This window comes from Patagioenas fasciata, chromosome 9 (assembly GCF_037038585.1).
Source record: "Patagioenas fasciata isolate bPatFas1 chromosome 9, bPatFas1.hap1, whole genome shotgun sequence".
Taxonomy (NCBI): Eukaryota; Metazoa; Chordata; class Aves; order Columbiformes; family Columbidae; genus Patagioenas; species Patagioenas fasciata.
The window spans coordinates 30,651,968-30,668,502 of NC_092528.1; the positions used below are offsets into that span (position 1 = coordinate 30,651,968).

Consider the following 16,535-nt stretch of genomic DNA (forward strand, 5'->3'; position numbering starts at 1 on the left):
AAGGAAGATAATGGATTGCTCAGCAAATGCTACTGAACTGCAGAAGCACAAACAGGAGAAGTATTTATGACAGCAGCCCGTGGCTGAAATAGTCCTATAAACCCTTATTTTGTTGAACAGCAAATGGAAAGAGCATCTTCAGACGACAGGAACATCACTGCTCACTAAACGTTCCGTTCTCTGTGCCACCAGCACCGGGAGCTGCCAGATGGAAAACGGCTCATCTGCAGCAAAGCAACAGAAACGTGTCCAAATTCGGGTTACCCATCCATTTGGTGAAATAACATTACACGGAAGGTTGGCCATTCGTTGCTGTTGCATAAACAATATCGTATATCCAAACACGATGGTGGACCTAATACAACGCTTGTGAACAGCATTGTGACCACTGATTGCCAAAATGTTTAGGCTTAGGGTAACACACCAATGACTTCTTTAGGTCACCCACAACCTACAAGATCATTGACACCTGTGGGTGCACAGTGCTTCAGCAGGAACAGTCTGACGTGGAAGTTTTATCCAGAAACCATATAATTAAAAAACCAAACCAAGACAAAACAAAAACACAAACCAAATAATTATAAACGTTACCTTAACAGATTTTAATTACAAACATTACCTTAACAAAGGTGTCACCAATAATTTTCCTTTTTTCTTCCGGACTTGTGGTCATGTTTAAGGTCTTGCTGATTCTTTTTCGTGGAGTTCTGTCCTCGTCCGAGATGGGCAGCGTTGTTGTACCGTTGTAGAACGAATGAGCTGCATTCACCACTGTAGGAAATTACAGCAATTCATTAACAAAGTCAGGAAAGATTTTTATGCAAATTTGAAAGATACGAGTTTCACTCTATTGCTTTAAAAAAGAAAAATCACTCCAGCCCTTTCACTATCGGCTGCATTAAATAGGTCTGCTCAATACCTCAAGAATTAATGTAGCAAAAGCACTCTATTTCTCTTATTAGCCCTACTCTAGGGGGTAATTTTTTCACATTACGAGGCTAGGCAACAGTGTGAAAGGTCAGTTCTTGCTTCTCCTCCTAGATTAGAATTTACTTGATTTATTTAGTTTACAGGACAGTATTTCCCCAAGGCCTTTCTGCATCTGAAACGAAATGATGCGCTATTTACTCACGGTACATTATGCCTCTTAATTTAGAGGGAGGCTCTTTGGCAGCTTTTACCAGCACTGAACTCCACAACCTACAGAAGGAGCATTTGCAAAGGGCTTCCCTCAATTTGTTCCTCTCTCAGAACACAGGTTTATTGGTCTGCAGAGTGTAAGATGGATTTTCCACTAAAAAACCCCCAAAAAGTACAAATACTTTTAAAAAATAAAGATATGTGTAGAACAGAGCACGGACTTTGCTGCACCAGGATACTGCAGCCCAACCTGCATGCGACTTCATAAAGTCATTTTGGCTGTAAGAGCATTCAATCACCCAAATGAGCTCACAGTTTAGAAAGAAAGAGAATAAGGACAAGAAATGAAGTCCCAGTGGCAACCAGGCTGCTGCAGAATCTGCAACCAAACGAGCAGGATGATTGATCCACCAGCAAAGCGACTGAGGCACATTCCTGCTGCTGCACTGCGCCCTCAAACAGAAGACGGGTCAGTTCATCATCTGCACCGATCTGATAAGTTAGGCTTAATATTTTAGGTTTGAAACGTCGTGAATAGGCCCGGGTTGTTTCAAATTAGCAACTGTGCTTTGGTGTGTAAGGTCTGAGAACTGTGAAGATCAAATCAATGAAACAAAGCACTACACGTGCATTTTAGGAGACTGGCCACATCATTTAACAAAATTATGGTACCTTTAACCTGAATCCCAAGTTTTTTGAGTGCCTCCTCCACAGACTGACTCTCTCTTTTGCGCATGAATCCATTATCGATGTGTACAGCTATGACCTGGTCTCGGTTTAAAGCTCGGTTCAGCAGAGCCGTGCACACCGTCGAGTCCACACCACCGCTGAGCAAAACCTAAGAATGAGGAGAAAAAAGGTAAAAAAACCCAACACACACATTGGGTCAGGTGTCCACAGGGAAAGCTTTAACAACTCGGATACAACCATGAGAATCAGAACAGACTGCGGACTTACAGCCAATGATTCAGAAGAAAACTCAATGTAAGTTGAGCAAACTTTACAAATCCTGTTTTAATGTATCAAGCAAATCATGACAATTTTGCATTTTTCAAACTAACGTGAGTTAACTCTTCAGTGTCGGTGTTTCTGTCGGGCTTTTGCAAATAATCTTTGGGCTTCTGAATTGAAGCCTTACTTACCAGGAGAGAGATGCTAGAGAGATGCTAGAGAGATGCTAGAGAGATGCTAGAGAGATGCTAGAGAGATGCTAGAGAGATGCTAGAGAGATGCTAGAGAGATGCTAGAGAGATGCTAGAGAGATGCTAGAGAGATGCTAGAGAGATGCTAGAGAGATGCTAGAGAGATGCTAGAGAGATGCTAGAGAGATGCTAGAGAGATGCTAGAGAGATGCTAGAGAGATGCTAGAGAGATGCTAGAGAGATGCTAGAGAGATGCTAGAGAGATGCTAGAGAGATGCTAGAGAGATGCTAGAGAGATGCTAGAGAGATGCTAGAGAGATGCTAGAGAGATGCTAGAGAGATGCTAGAGAGATGCTAGAGAGATGCTAGAGAGATGCTAGAGAGATGCTAGAGAGATGCTAGAGAGATGCTAGAGAGATGCTAGAGAGATGCTAGAGAGATGCTAGAGAGATGCTAGAGAGATGCTAGAGAGATGCTAGAGAGATGCTAGAGAGATGCTAGAGAGATGCTAGAGAGATGCTAGAGAGATGCTAGAGAGATGCTAGAGAGATGCTAGAGAGATGCTAGAGAGATGCTAGAGAGATGCTAGAGAGATGCTAGAGAGATGCTAGAGAGATGCTAGAGAGATGCTAGAGAGATGCTAGAGAGATGCTAGAGAGATGCTAGAGAGATGCTAGAGAGATGCTAGAGAGATGCTAGAGAGATGCTAGAGAGATGCTAGAGAGATGCTAGAGAGATGCTAGAGAGATGCTAGAGAGATGCTAGAGAGATGCTAGAGAGATGCTAGAGAGATGCTAGAGAGATGCTAGAGAGATGCTAGAGAGATGCTAGAGAGATGCTAGAGAGATGCTAGAGAGATGCTAGAGAGATGCTAGAGAGATGCTAGAGAGATGCTAGAGAGATGCTAGAGAGATGCTAGAGAGATGCTAGAGAGATGCTAGAGAGATGCTAGAGAGATGCTAGAGAGATGCTAGAGAGATGCTAGAGAGATGCTAGAGAGATGCTAGAGAGATGCTAGAGAGATGCTAGAGAGATGCTAGAGAGATGCTAGAGAGATGCTAGAGAGATGCTAGAGAGATGCTAGAGAGATGCTAGAGAGATGCTAGAGAGATGCTAGAGAGATGCTAGAGAGATGCTAGAGAGATGCTAGAGAGATGCTAGAGAGATGCTAGAGAGATGCTAGAGAGATGCTAGAGAGATGCTAGAGAGATGCTAGAGAGATGCTAGAGAGATGCTAGATACTTACCAGGACTTTCGAGGAGCCCACTTTCTCCTTGATGTCTTGAATGCACTGGAGCTCTCTGTTTTCCACGGTGAAGGTTCCACTGCAGCCTGCGATGTCGTACAGGAAGTTCTTCAGGATCATCTTCCCGTTGACGGTCAGGCTGACCTCGGGGTGGAACTGCGCTCCATACAGCTTCTTAGATTCATTTGCTATCCCTTCGTTGGGGCAAAGAAACGAGCGTGACAAAAAACAAGAAACGGGAAATACCCAAGTAAGTCAAGCATACGCTTTTGGAGCGATTATTCTGCCACATTTTGGCACAAATCACCAGGATTCTGGTTAAGATTAAGACCAAGGGTACTGTTACATATCCAGAACACACAATCCCTCAGAAACCAAGGAAAACACTCCAACATCCTAAGAAAACCGTGGTGAAAATAGGAAATAAATCACATTATTATTTTTTCCTCACCACAATGCCCCGTACAACCTTCCAACCAAGCCACATTGACACAGCTGTATCCGCACTAAAAGGGTTCGGGTTTGGCGCTTTTTTTTTGTAAACGAAAGATTCAAAATAAAGCAGGTGAATGCTTTGGAGATGTGAGGAAGGGGCTCATGAACTCAGCAAACTTCAAGTCTCCCATCGCCGAGGAAAGCGACTCAGAGAGGCTCTTTGCCCTTCAATAATTTGAGTGGCTTTCCAACCCCACATTTCCAAGGTCCTGCATTTTTCTGTGACAATCTGTGTGTTTGAAACGCTGCTTTCAGTACCAATATTATTTTTGCTCAGCTGAACATTCATGCAACAATATTCAATATGATAACAAGTTAATCACGCTTTAGTAATTAAAGAGTGTTTGACTTGTACTATTACAGTGCAAAACCCAACCACTGCTTACGCTGCACACTACAGCACATCTTCCTCTCCCCTGACCTAACAGCACACGAGGTTTTATTTCCAACAGAAACAGCACATGCATACTGTAAAATAACTAATTGTAAGAACCAAGTTTTCCTTAAATGATGAGTTTCAAACCAGAACCATTCATTTCCATGTCTAGTTCTGTTTCCAGGACAGCACAACACACAAGAAAACATGAAGCTTAAAAACAGCTCACTTATTTGGCAATTAAATAATATACAGTCTGTTCCCATTTGGCTCTAACCACTGTCTGCCATATTTTTTCCTTTAATGAACACTATCAAAAGACAATTTCAGTATCAAATCAATACCTGCTATAATGTTCCCAGACTGCGCAACCACTTTGAATCCATCGGCCACTTTATCCACGCTGTCCCCGTGGGTGAGCAGCACAAGCTCTTCCTTCTGAAGGCCCCTAAGCACAGAATAAAAACTACAATCAAGCAGAAAAAGAACCAAGACCTAACTAGCTGTGTTTCCAGGAGAAGCCCTTAGGGATCCCATTAAAGCTTTTTATCTCAATATTGCTTTTTATCTCAAGAAAACGACGTTTTCTTGCTCAAATCCAAGTGTTTTCAGGACAGTTTGGGCACCTCAGACTTCAGGCAGGGTATAAAGCTCTGCAACAGCCCCACAGGGGAAGGTTAATAAAATCGGGACACCGGGTATGAGTAAACTATTCGAATTATCACCAGGAACTCAAGAGGCATTGACAGCCTACCAAGAAATGCAATTCTGGTTTTATAAAACATCACAAAGTGATTTTAAAGGAAGGTAGAAAGCAAATGCTCTCAGATTTCCTGTTAACTTTGGAAACGGGGCTGGGCGCAGCCAATCCAAGAGGAACGCACGGCACAGCGCGAGAGAAGGGCTCAACACCACGGTTCCGTGCTGCGGTACATCCCATGGTGAGGACGTTCTACTTCGAAACAAAGGGTTTACACAATTTCCCAAGCAAATATATCTGCATTTCTAGACTCAATTGAGAAGTTATGCCTAGGTATGTGTTGCAAGTTTTATTAGAAATCAGCATGGCTGCAATTTCCCTATTTTCTTTATAATAAGCTTCCTCTCATCCAGCCGCCAGATTGCAGACTGGTATTTCCCATCTTGTTTTGATAATGCGAATGCCTGTGTACCTGAAGAGTGAACACGTGTTATCCAGAGTAATGCTGAACACCCCGTCTTCTCTGACACTCTTCTTGTGCACCGTACCGCCAAACACCTTATTCATCATCTGCCAAAGGAAGAACATCGCGTGAGCAAGCGCCGCGACATCCAGTGCCACTTTACACCTCAACCTGCCTGTGCCTGACAGCAGCTCTAGCCCTCTAATACCTACCAACACAGCTTTTCATGATTATACTCGATACATATTTTTGCAAAAGGGTAAGAATTCTCTTCGGAATTAATCATTGTTCTGTAGTGTGCTTGCTCCCTTTCGCCAGCCCGGTCAGTATATCTGGGGCTGCAGCTGCACACAATGAGCGGTAGAAACCCAGAGCAGCAGACAAGTAGAGATTTGCGAAATAATGCACGTTTAATAGTGTACATTGATTTAGTGTGCATCGACTTGCACTTCTGAACGGCCGCTCTACAAAGCAGCTCAGTACCTGAGGCCAGTTATCACAGAAACAGTTAAACTGCTGAGCAAAAATCTGATTTATCCGCCCTCTAGTTAAAGGCCCTCAGTTGGGCTTAAACTTCGTAAGATCTGGCTCCTCAGCTCTGGAGAACCAGTCAAAAACTTGAGTCTATCCTCTTACTGTTATTTTTGTGACTCTTCATAATCCTTGCTGTATCAAAGGAGTAAAATTCTCAACCAGTCTTTTTTCCATAACCTCACCTTGCCCTTTGGAGTTCGATATCTGCACTTTACATTTCAGAACTCTCAATATAAAGATTTTTGTCTTCCTTACAAACATAAGTGGTGACTTTAAGTATTATTAGAGTCTCACTTTCCAACTATTATCATTTTCAGAGATTTAAAACTTCCTTTTAGACAGAGTTTGATACTATACTCATCGTACTTGACCTTTATAATGAAGTAGTGCATTAATACACACACTTGGTTAGCTTCCATATAGTCAGCCTTAAGGAACTCCCCTGCTTGAGGCTGGCTCACATGCTTTTCAATTTGCTTGGCATTTTACGGCATATTTTAATGTAACACACATTTCCCTTCAGAACAGGGAGTGCCAACATTGTTTCTGTAATTACCAGCCTTTGTAAAGGAGTTTTTCCAGTCATTAGTCAGCATCTCCGAAGGCCTAGGAAATCACTAACCCTGGAAAACAAAACACGATGCACGGCAGCATCTAATCCACCCCTTATCTCCTTGGAAGGTTGTTGGTCCCCAGCTGATCCCCACGGGTCCCCAGCCAGCCCCGGGCCACATCCGTGTTCTGGGGGCACGAGGGCTTAAGCGCTCTTAACAACTACGCTAGAAACATCCCACATTTGAAAACCAAAGGGGAAACTATTTCACTTATTTACACGAGGGACACGTTTTGCAACAGCAGCTAGGCAGATTCAGTGACTGTCACATTATATTGATTGTGACCAAAAAAAGCAGCGTGAACTCAGTTCACAGCACTTAAGGACAAACGTTCACGCTATTGATGCAGCTGAGCCAAGAGAAGATGACACAGTATGCTCGGTTTACCAATTAGCACTTTAAAAGTATCTATTGCACACGTGGCATACTGCTTATATTTGAAAAGCAGGTCCTTTAGCAGCGCATCTTCGGTTGGGATGAGAACCGAGGCCCGGAAGGCGGCCGCAGACAGAGTTATCAGTGGCCAGCACCTGCATGCCGTAGCAGATCCCCAGAACCGGCTTTCCTATGGTGAATATCGCGGGGTCGAACCACGGGGCATCTTCTGCGTACACAGAGTTTGGTCCTCCAGATATAATGATAGCTCTGCAGACAAAAGATAAAGAAAACACTAACTCGAATATAGTGTTTACTTTGAAATCTATTTGCTCTAAACATCGACATTGTCTTATGATACTCTTAGAACTCCCTATATTCTAAGATATATTTTAATACAGATATCCTAACATATAGCTTAAATTTGCTACACTACAGCTGTCGAAACCAGGAGTTTACCAGAGGAGTATTTGATCAGTTTAAACAAACACAAGCCATCTTAAAAATCGACTGTATCTTAAATTCCTCATAGCCAAGTGTCTACTATGAGAGAAGTAAGAAGGCTGGGATCAAATGCAGAGTATTGGCATTAAGATATATATATACATATATATATACACGTCATGATGTCTGTGCCATCTGGATGGGTGCTGTGTTCAAAACCAGACTCTCAAATTTCTAGAGCTGCTGAGAAAACGCCCCTGAATCCACCCGATTCCAAAGTGGGATGGCATTACCAACAGGTTGTGAATTAAAAGTCCAATACGTGCAAGCGTTGATGGTTTGGAGTTAATACTTGACACTGTAACAGAAAATCAAGTCTTTCCAAAGGGGAGGAGAGACCTTTGCAAACCAGGATGATTTGCAGGACCATGACCTACAGAAGCCAGTTGGGCAATGTGTTTTGGCCTTGGCCAGGACTGACCATGGCTGCACCAGACCTTGGACTCACGGACTGTGCATTCCACAGAGAACATCAAACCTCTTCTCCAGTGCGAGAAACGCAAAACTGGATGAGAGAGAAGTCGCACATGCAATTTTCTTGTAGCATTATTTAGAGTGTTTGTCATGCAAGTAGTGACAAAATAGCATTTTTCCACTTTTAAGCAGCAGAAACGGGCAGTGCACTTGGAACATCTGCACCACGGGCAGAAATCATTATGTAGTAACGAGCCCACGAACCACTGGTCCCTGTCATCCACGTACAGGCACTTCTGTTCAAGTCAGAGACACGATAAATTTCCTAAACGCGGATTCTTTGAGAAAGGGCCTTCAAACTCTTAATGCCTGGTGGTACCACTGCTTCTAATAACCCCACGTACAGAGGCATTTGCCTAAGCGCCATATGTACAGAACACTATTTAATATTAAAGGAAATATAGCCCCACCTACAAGCTGAACATTCTTATGAGAGGTCAAAATAGTTATACACTTCTTCAAAAATTAGAGTCTTAAAATCTGGGGGTTTTTTGCGTACCAATTAAAATCGCACAGAACACAGAGAGGTTATCCAATCTGCCCAAGAAAAAATAGTTATAAATTGAGGGTGAGAGAGAAATCAGTGTCTTCTCAACTGTCCAGGAGAAATTAAAACTGGCATGGTATGTAGATTCTGAAAGTTCTATTGCAACACATTGTAATTTCTTACATATCTTCCTGCGTTGGTTTGAATATATTTCTTTCTGGTGTACCTTAAACTGCTTCCAACACACCCTGACCCAGCTCTGGAGAGGCCATTTGCAATGGACTACAGAGTGAAAAGCAGGCACTGAGCCCCAGCTCAGGACTTGGGCCAGAACTCGGCCTAACACCAGCAGAGCCCAGGACCAGGACCAGGAGGACTCTGGAAACTGCTGACTCTTACGTCACATTCAGATGAAACTTGGCACTGGACATTTGTTCTCCTGCTGGGAAAAACCGAGGAGCTGGCTCTTTAAATACAACATCTAAATACAATTCAGGAAAATGTTCAGTCTCACTGCCTATCTCAAATTTTAGCAGAGACCAAAGCGAAGCTCCTCAGCTCACTCAAGTCCACCCCCGACACCACGGAGCCTGCCTATTCCCATCACACCTGGAATATATTAACACATCCAAATCCTGCGGTAGAACCACAAGCTCATTTTCACAGTGGTCACTGAATCAAGGTGTCCAACGGCTCATGTCAGTATTTGCTGGGTTCTCCTGAATGCAAATGATTGACCCATGTTGCGGACACAAAGTTTATTGACCAACCTGGGTAACCGATAACCCAAAACCACTACCTTAACCTCGAGAAGTGGCTTTTTGAATGAAAAGGTTCTGCCACGTTTTAGAGAGCAATTATTTGGGATGGCAAGTCCAACAGGTCTAAGAATGAGACTCTGAAGAACCTTCGACTGTGAAAAGAAAGGGGGAAAAGGTCTTTCCATCACAAACCCGCACCAAAACAGCACAGGTCTGAGATAAAACATCATTAGCGCCATGACCCGCACCTCAAATCCCACACGCAGGAGATGCAGGAATTCTTTTTAACCCAGTAATCGGGTATGTCCGTCTTCTAAAGACTCGATTGTTGGAGAATTATAAACAAGATCTGGCAAGAAAATGTGTTTTTCAGAACATTTCTGAGTGAGAAATTCTTCACACAACAGCTACTGATACATCAAACAGAACCTGGGGTTCCTGTTCTCGGTGTTTTCAGCAGAGATCAACAAGTTCCTATTCGAATTACTAAAATATACTGTTTATCAGCTGAGTGGAAAAAGACAACTCTGCAATAAGGCACCACTGTCTTATCTGTGGACAAGCACACGTGCAGTGTATTTCTGGATTCATACCTGACTGACAAGTGGGGTCTCTAATGATTTCTAGTGTTCAAGTTCTAATGTTTTCTTGAGTAATAGCTACCCTGGTTTAACAGGTAAGACAGCAAGGTCATCAGAATTTTTGCAGGTACATATTTTCATATTTTTTGCAGACATATACTCAGAATGCAACCTCCTAAATTACACTGACAAATTGATTGAACTAACATTAGGGTGTTATGAAGCAAACACACAAAATCTATATTGTTGCACAAGTTTTCCCAGCAAAACTCAGGTGCTTCTTTGGATTCACTAAAGATGCAATGACCGCAGAATCGCAGGATGTCAGGGGTGGGAAGGGACCTGGAAAGCTCATCCAGTGCAATCCCCCCATGGAGCAGGAACACCCAGCTGAGGTTCCACAGGAAGGGGTCCAGGCGGGTTTGAATGTCTGCAGAGAAGGAGACTCCACAACCTCCCTGGGCAGCCTGGGCCAGGCTCTGTCACCCTCACCGGGAACAAGTTTCCTCTCAAATTTAAGTGGAACCTTTTGTGTTCCAGTTTGCACCCATTACCCCTTGTCCTGTCACTGGTTGTCACCGAGAAGAGCCTGGCTCCATCCTCCTGACACTCACCCTTTATATATTGATAACCATGAATGAGTCACCCCTCAGTCTCCTCCTTTCCAAGCTCCAGAGCCCCAGCTCCCTCAGCCTTTCCTCACACAGGAGATGCTCCACTCCCTCCATCATCTTTGTTGCCCTGCGCTGGACTCTCTCCAGCAGCTCCTTGTCCTTCTGGAACTGAGAGGCCCAGAACTGGACACAATACTCCAGATGCAATATTCCATCATTACAATGACAGCTTTTGCACATTAAAAAGACAGGCAACTTCCAGCGCTGCCAACCCCGCAGCCGCTGTTAGAAAGGAGAGAACAGCAGAGGGCGCGGGCAGAGGCGCTGCGGACGGGACCTACCGAAAGCCCTGCTCTCGGATGGCGAAGGCCGGCGTCTCCAGGGGGAAGATCTCGGACTGGACGAAGAGCTCGCGCACCCGGCGGTCAATGACTTTGCCGTACTGCGCCCCGGCGTCCAGGATCACCACGGCTCCCTCGTAGTGGTGCTGCCCATCCTTGAGCTCTCCTCCGGCGTTCTCCGCCTGCAAACACCACCCACAGCAGCGCTTTAAGGCACATCTCTTAAACAACTGACAGCCGCAAAGCTTGCCTATGTGTGTTAATGTACGATTAAAATAAAGGTTAGCATAGAAACTTCTAATTGAAAAGCTCCTCAAGTTCATAAAGAGCAGCAGACGCGTTAGCAAGATGAAGGGGCTGTACATTAACACAGCGCATCCCTCCCAAGCAGTCACACAAACATGACGTCCCCAAAATCAAACAGGGTACAAACCGAGGAAGAAAAATGCTACTAAGCTAATGAAGGTAGAGTGTTCCACAAATAGGAAGTCGTATGCCCTGGTCACCGCTACAGCCACCCCAGCTTTTTCCATTTTACAGTTCCATACAAGCCCCAGCACACCCTGTGCTAATTGAAAGCATGTGGCTCTTTCTCGTGCAAAACAGGACAGTGCAAAGGCAGAAGAAAAATGTTTTTCCCATCATGTTGCCTCATACGCTAAGCTTGCACTTACCATTACCTCCTGGACAGAATAAAAAGGGGAAATTGAGAACAAATGTCTCTGCTAAACTGATTTTTCAAAAAAACTCTCAGTTTTTGAATAGAGCATTCAAGCAGATTGCACATCAGAACAAAGCAAGGGCTCTCTTTGAGCCCATCACATTTGAATTGGTTGGTCAACTTCAGCTAAATCCAAAAGAGGGCTGGAAAAGGCAAGGACAAATTCCTTATTTTTAAGAAACTGTAAGAAGAGGCAGCTGTTCCATGGCAGTGCCCTTACCGGAGGATCTTCAAGGAGGAACACACACTCAACCGCACTGCAAGACACACAGAAACTGATGCAGAAAAAATTCTGCTGCTTAAACAAATTTCTTACTTTGGGAGTGTTTTTCCCTTAACTTCAAGCTTACACTGTTTCCTTGCCAATGGGATTCGATGGAGGAAACACTAGGAAGGGTTTTACTTTGGCAAACACTGCCTCAAAACGCATCTTGAAGCTCAGGACCGCTTCTGGTTTCAATGGTGGCGGGTTAGAGTTGTGTGCATGTTGGCACCAGGGCTCGCAGGGGGTCCCGCCGCCGCTGCCCAGGCTCGGAAAGCAGCCACGGGATTTCCACGGGGGTCAGATAATCATCCCCACGTCAACCACGGGTCGTTCTGGAGGAGAACACCAGGAGAACTGCTCCTCCCCAACAAACACAGCAAAGGAGCCCTGGAGCTTTCTGCCTCAGATCACCACCTTCAAACCAGCCAAGGAAGGCAAGCGCACCGGAATCATACAAAGTTTACACGAGCTAGAAAAGGTTTTATCTTTAATTAAAGGATGCAAGCAGAAAAAACAGCGCTAAATCCAGATTAGAGTCAGTTAATTTCTTTCCTGAGCACGCTCTCAATGACGTTTCGGTCTTGGGTTACACAACAAAAAGCGCACGTGTTGGAGAGCGGCCTCCAGCAGCAAACACCCCTTCGAACCCCGGTCAGATGGAGAGAGGTACCAGAACCGTCCTCCCTTCCACTGGAAGGGAGAGAATCAGTTTAGGAGTAACCCTGGGCATTTTCACCTAGCAGTTTCTAAATTAGCAGCTCTTGAGAGAAAGACCGACATCCTTACTCTTTACAGATCTCATCTTGTGGCAAGCGCCGCTCCTTCCAGTGCTGCTTTTTTATTAAAATCCTTAAATTATTCCAAAGCACATGTGCTGTAGCTTATGGCATGAAGGGCCAGAACCCTGCAGCCCTCTCGGCTTAGTGGCTGAAGTTCCACCTGCAGGAGCACAGGCAGGACACGAGTGGAGCCCTCCAGAGCCCCAGGCACACGGATGGGTCCCACCTGCCAGACATCGGACCCTAACACCGAGTAATAAGCAAGCAGGGCAAGTCTGTCAGGGCAGCTTTTACATTTTACAGCAAAAAAAATACTAAAACCAAGTTATTGTTGCCATCAGTTCAGCTGGAGGGGTTGAAGAGACACTGAGATGAAGTCCTCAGGGACATGGGGTAGTGATGGGGTTGGGGTAACTCAATTATCCTAAGGGTCTTTTCCAACTTAAACGATTCCGTGATTCTATGAGAATAAAAAGAGCTCAAAGTCACAACCGCAATTGTTTGAGAAACCTTGCCTAAGGCAGCGTAAATAGGTCTGTATCTCAAACCAGCCTGCGCCTTCCCTAGGTCTCAGCAAAAGCAGGGCAGTGACACGAACCTCTCTGCCACATAGATGAAGGGGACGAGGCTCCGACCCTGGCGTGAGCACCCGGCCAAGCCCTTCGCCGATCCATCCCTGCCCAGCACAGCATCATCCTGCACAGCGACCGGAGGAACTCACAGATGCCGGCATCAGCACTACGATTACCCGGTAATGGTTTATGCGGCCCTGTAAGACGGCTGTTTAAGGCTTCAAGTAATCGCTTATTGCCTGAGTTTCACTGGGAGTCCATTAATATCCTCCCAAAATCTCAAAAGCCAATGTCTAATCATAGCTCAGAAGGTTTTCCCTCAGATGGTGCTAATGACATCTGGGCTAAAATCCAGTAAAAGCACCACATCCATCAAGCAACACAGATCTCTTTATGGGGAGATGCAAGACGAGCAAGGCAACACGCACCTCACCAGAGGAAAAAAACAAGCAGACATTCAACCGGTGGCCTAATAACTCGCTGCTCGCTTAGACGTGGGCTTAAACTACAGACTGCAATAATTTTCTGCCAGTACTACACAGGGCACTGTTGGTTTCACAGCACGTCCCCTCGTACATCCCAGCAAAGCCCCATCCGGGAGGTAACGCAGGCGACTCTCACCACACCGACCGAGTCACAGGAGGGTTTGTGCTTTGCTTTTGAGCTCAAGCAGAACTCTAAGCAGGTCCAGCTCTGAAGAGAGCCCAACAGAAACATTGCTGTAAACCACACGGGAAAAAAGAAGAAGGAGAAATGCAGTAAGTCAGTACAGGATCTGGCTTTATTTACCTAAAGGCACAGTTCCAAGGCTAGAGATTTTGAATTCAATTTAACAAGGGAAACTTCATTTAATACGATCAAAAAAGGAAGGGACGCTGTTAACGTGCAGCCAGCACAGCAGTTTAGCTCATGTGTCTGTGTATCGTACATGTGCCAGGAGAAAGACGAAGAGCATCCCAGGCAGCCCAGCCCTGCAGGGACGGGGTTTGTGGAGCCAGCACCTCTTCCTAGGGTGGATTCTCCACTTTCTAATAAAAGCCCTTTTTCCCCTCAGTGGGGGTATAACTAGACTTGTCCATTTTCACAGAAATCTGGAGAACCTGCTGTTTTTGAGAACGTCTTTCGAAGCCGGTTTGACAGCCATCCAAGGCGGTTCAGGCGATGGGACAGAGCAGAGGCAACACTGTGATGTCCCAAGAGCGGGACTAAAACCAGAATGGAACTTGTGTACACCAAGACAAAAATGGGGGAAAAAGCCAAAGTTCAGCTCATTTAAATCACAAGTCACCCTGCGAACCACATCATACATGAAGGATTCCTACCGTTCTCTACAACTGATGAAACGAAGCAATTACACTATGAAAACGCTTTATTTCCAGACCACCATTTGCCCACTGATTCACAGCAGGAATCCTTCATGTATGATGTGGTTTTCAGGGTGACCTGTGATTTAAATTAACTGAACCAAGGTCGGCTTTGAGCCAGCGTTTCAGCTCTACCGCTTGGTACCACTGGAAACAAAAAAGCTTCCAGGTATTTTTGTGACCAAAAAAAATGGATGAGTTCTATAATGAGCCACCAGCCTTGCATTACCAGCTAAGGACACCACATGCCTTATCCCTCCAGACCTACCTAGCGCTTTAAACTAAGCTTACAGGTTCCTAACAGCCTACTCATGCAGAACCAGGGAATTTTTCAGCACTTCGCACACCCACACGCTCACAGGATTTTCATTAACGTAATTTATAAAACACATCAACATACAGAGCAGCCAGATTCTGGAGCACCCAGAAGCACCTGGCAGAGCCCAGTCTGCAGCAGCGGCCCCTCCGTCCGAGCACTCAGCCCTGAGCTTTCACCCACACTCACAACTTAGGACAAGCCTAAACCAGGAGCCTTCATCTGGCACTTTCAAGCCAGCACAGGTTTTACAAGAGTTTAATTGCTTCCCTGTGGTATTAAAATTAAGCAGGTATAAGAATGCTTACTCATATTTTATTTCCAAGTATAACAGGAAAGCAACTCCTTTAAACTCTGGCAGTCCCTGAGATTGATACAAGATCCCCCCCAACCCGTTATTATCTCAGACAAATTTTGATAAGCCGCACGTGGATTTCCAGTGGCTGCTGGGACCTGGCCCCCCACGGAAGCTGCTCTCGTTACCCATTTCCTGCGAGGTTGTGTCGTGGAGGACGAGCCTCACACAGCACAGCTGGTGCTGGGTGCCACAGAGGACCAACTTCATATAGCACAGCTGGTGCTGGGTGCCACCACCATAAGAGGAGCCCAAGAGCAGCCCTGGCCAGGAAATGAGGTTGTGTCGATGGTCGGGGAAAAGCATGTCAGAAAACTTCACCAGGGACCAACTGAGCGTATAAAAAAACCCCTCAGAGTCACATTTTCTTGCGAACTAGATTAAAACTCTAGGACAAGGCTTTTATCTTACTACAGAAGCGGCATGAGACAACTTGCGGGGTTTTGGTTTGGAAGTTGCATTATTAATAAAATCTTCAATTTCATGAAGGCACAGGAGTCATTTTGTCCCCCCGGCATGCAAGGCAGACACCCCCACACATCATCTTTGTCACTTTCGCTGCAAACCAGACCTGGGGGGTGCTGGGGGAGCACTGGGCTCCCGGGACGGGGGAGCAGCCCCTGCACAACAAACCTGCAGCAATTAAACGAACCAACTTCTCTCTCGAGTTGGCTGAAGGAGTTACGGCTCCTATTTGGATGTAAAGCCCAAACCAGCACCTGGGCAGCTGCTGGGACCCCCGTTCAGTCTCAGCCCGGTGACACCGACCAGACCCGGCCCAGGCGGGCTCAGCCACGCTACGAGCCAACATTTTAAAAAAGAAACATCGAAACCCAGATTGTGAAATGAATTAATTTTCTCAGCGCTGCCGCTGTTGAGCGCGGGCAGAGCGGCGGGGGCAGGGGCCGTGGGCACCGGGACAGGCGGGCACCGGCCCCCGCAGCCGCCCGGCCCCGCTCCCGGCTCCCCGGCCTGCTCCGCGCCGCAGGGCCGCCCGCAGCCCCGGGAGGCGGCCGCGGGGAAAGGCCGGGCCCCGCCGCGCCATGTGCCCGCCGGCCGAGGCGGCCAGGCCGGGCCGGGCCCGGCAGCGGCGGCACAAAGCGCCCGGCAGGCCCGGGCGGGAGGGGAAGCGCGGGCACTGACCTTGGTGTCTCCGTTGCACAGGGCCATGGGGGCTGCCGGGCCGCGGCGCCCGCTCCGACCGGCGGGAAGCGGCCCCGAGGCGGGGAGGGGGAAGAAAGGGCCGCGCAGAGCGGCCGCCGCGATGAGCTAATGCCGCCGGCTGCGCCTCCGCCGTGGGGAGGAGGAGCCGGCCC

General features: G+C 46.3%; 1 protein-coding gene across 1 annotated transcript in view; it reads right to left on the bottom strand.

Annotated features, from left to right (window-relative positions):
* The window catches only part of GMPS (guanine monophosphate synthase), a 29,012-nt gene extending 12,484 nt beyond the window's left edge, over nucleotides 1–16,528 (bottom strand). Inside the window, exons 1-8 of the mRNA XM_065844555.2 lie at nucleotides 16,363–16,528; nucleotides 10,848–11,029; nucleotides 7,241–7,355; nucleotides 5,572–5,669; nucleotides 4,744–4,847; nucleotides 3,529–3,722; nucleotides 1,813–1,978; nucleotides 620–771 (exon numbers count right to left, since the gene is read on the bottom strand). Of these exons, the coding sequence (XP_065700627.1) occupies nucleotides 620–771; nucleotides 1,813–1,978; nucleotides 3,529–3,722; nucleotides 4,744–4,847; nucleotides 5,572–5,669; nucleotides 7,241–7,355; nucleotides 10,848–11,029; nucleotides 16,363–16,389 (1,038 nt within the window). The 5' untranslated portion in view covers nucleotides 16,390–16,528. The remainder of the gene's footprint in view (nucleotides 1–619; nucleotides 772–1,812; nucleotides 1,979–3,528; nucleotides 3,723–4,743; nucleotides 4,848–5,571; nucleotides 5,670–7,240; nucleotides 7,356–10,847; nucleotides 11,030–16,362) is intronic.
* Nucleotides 16,529–16,535: the final 7 nt, after the last annotated feature.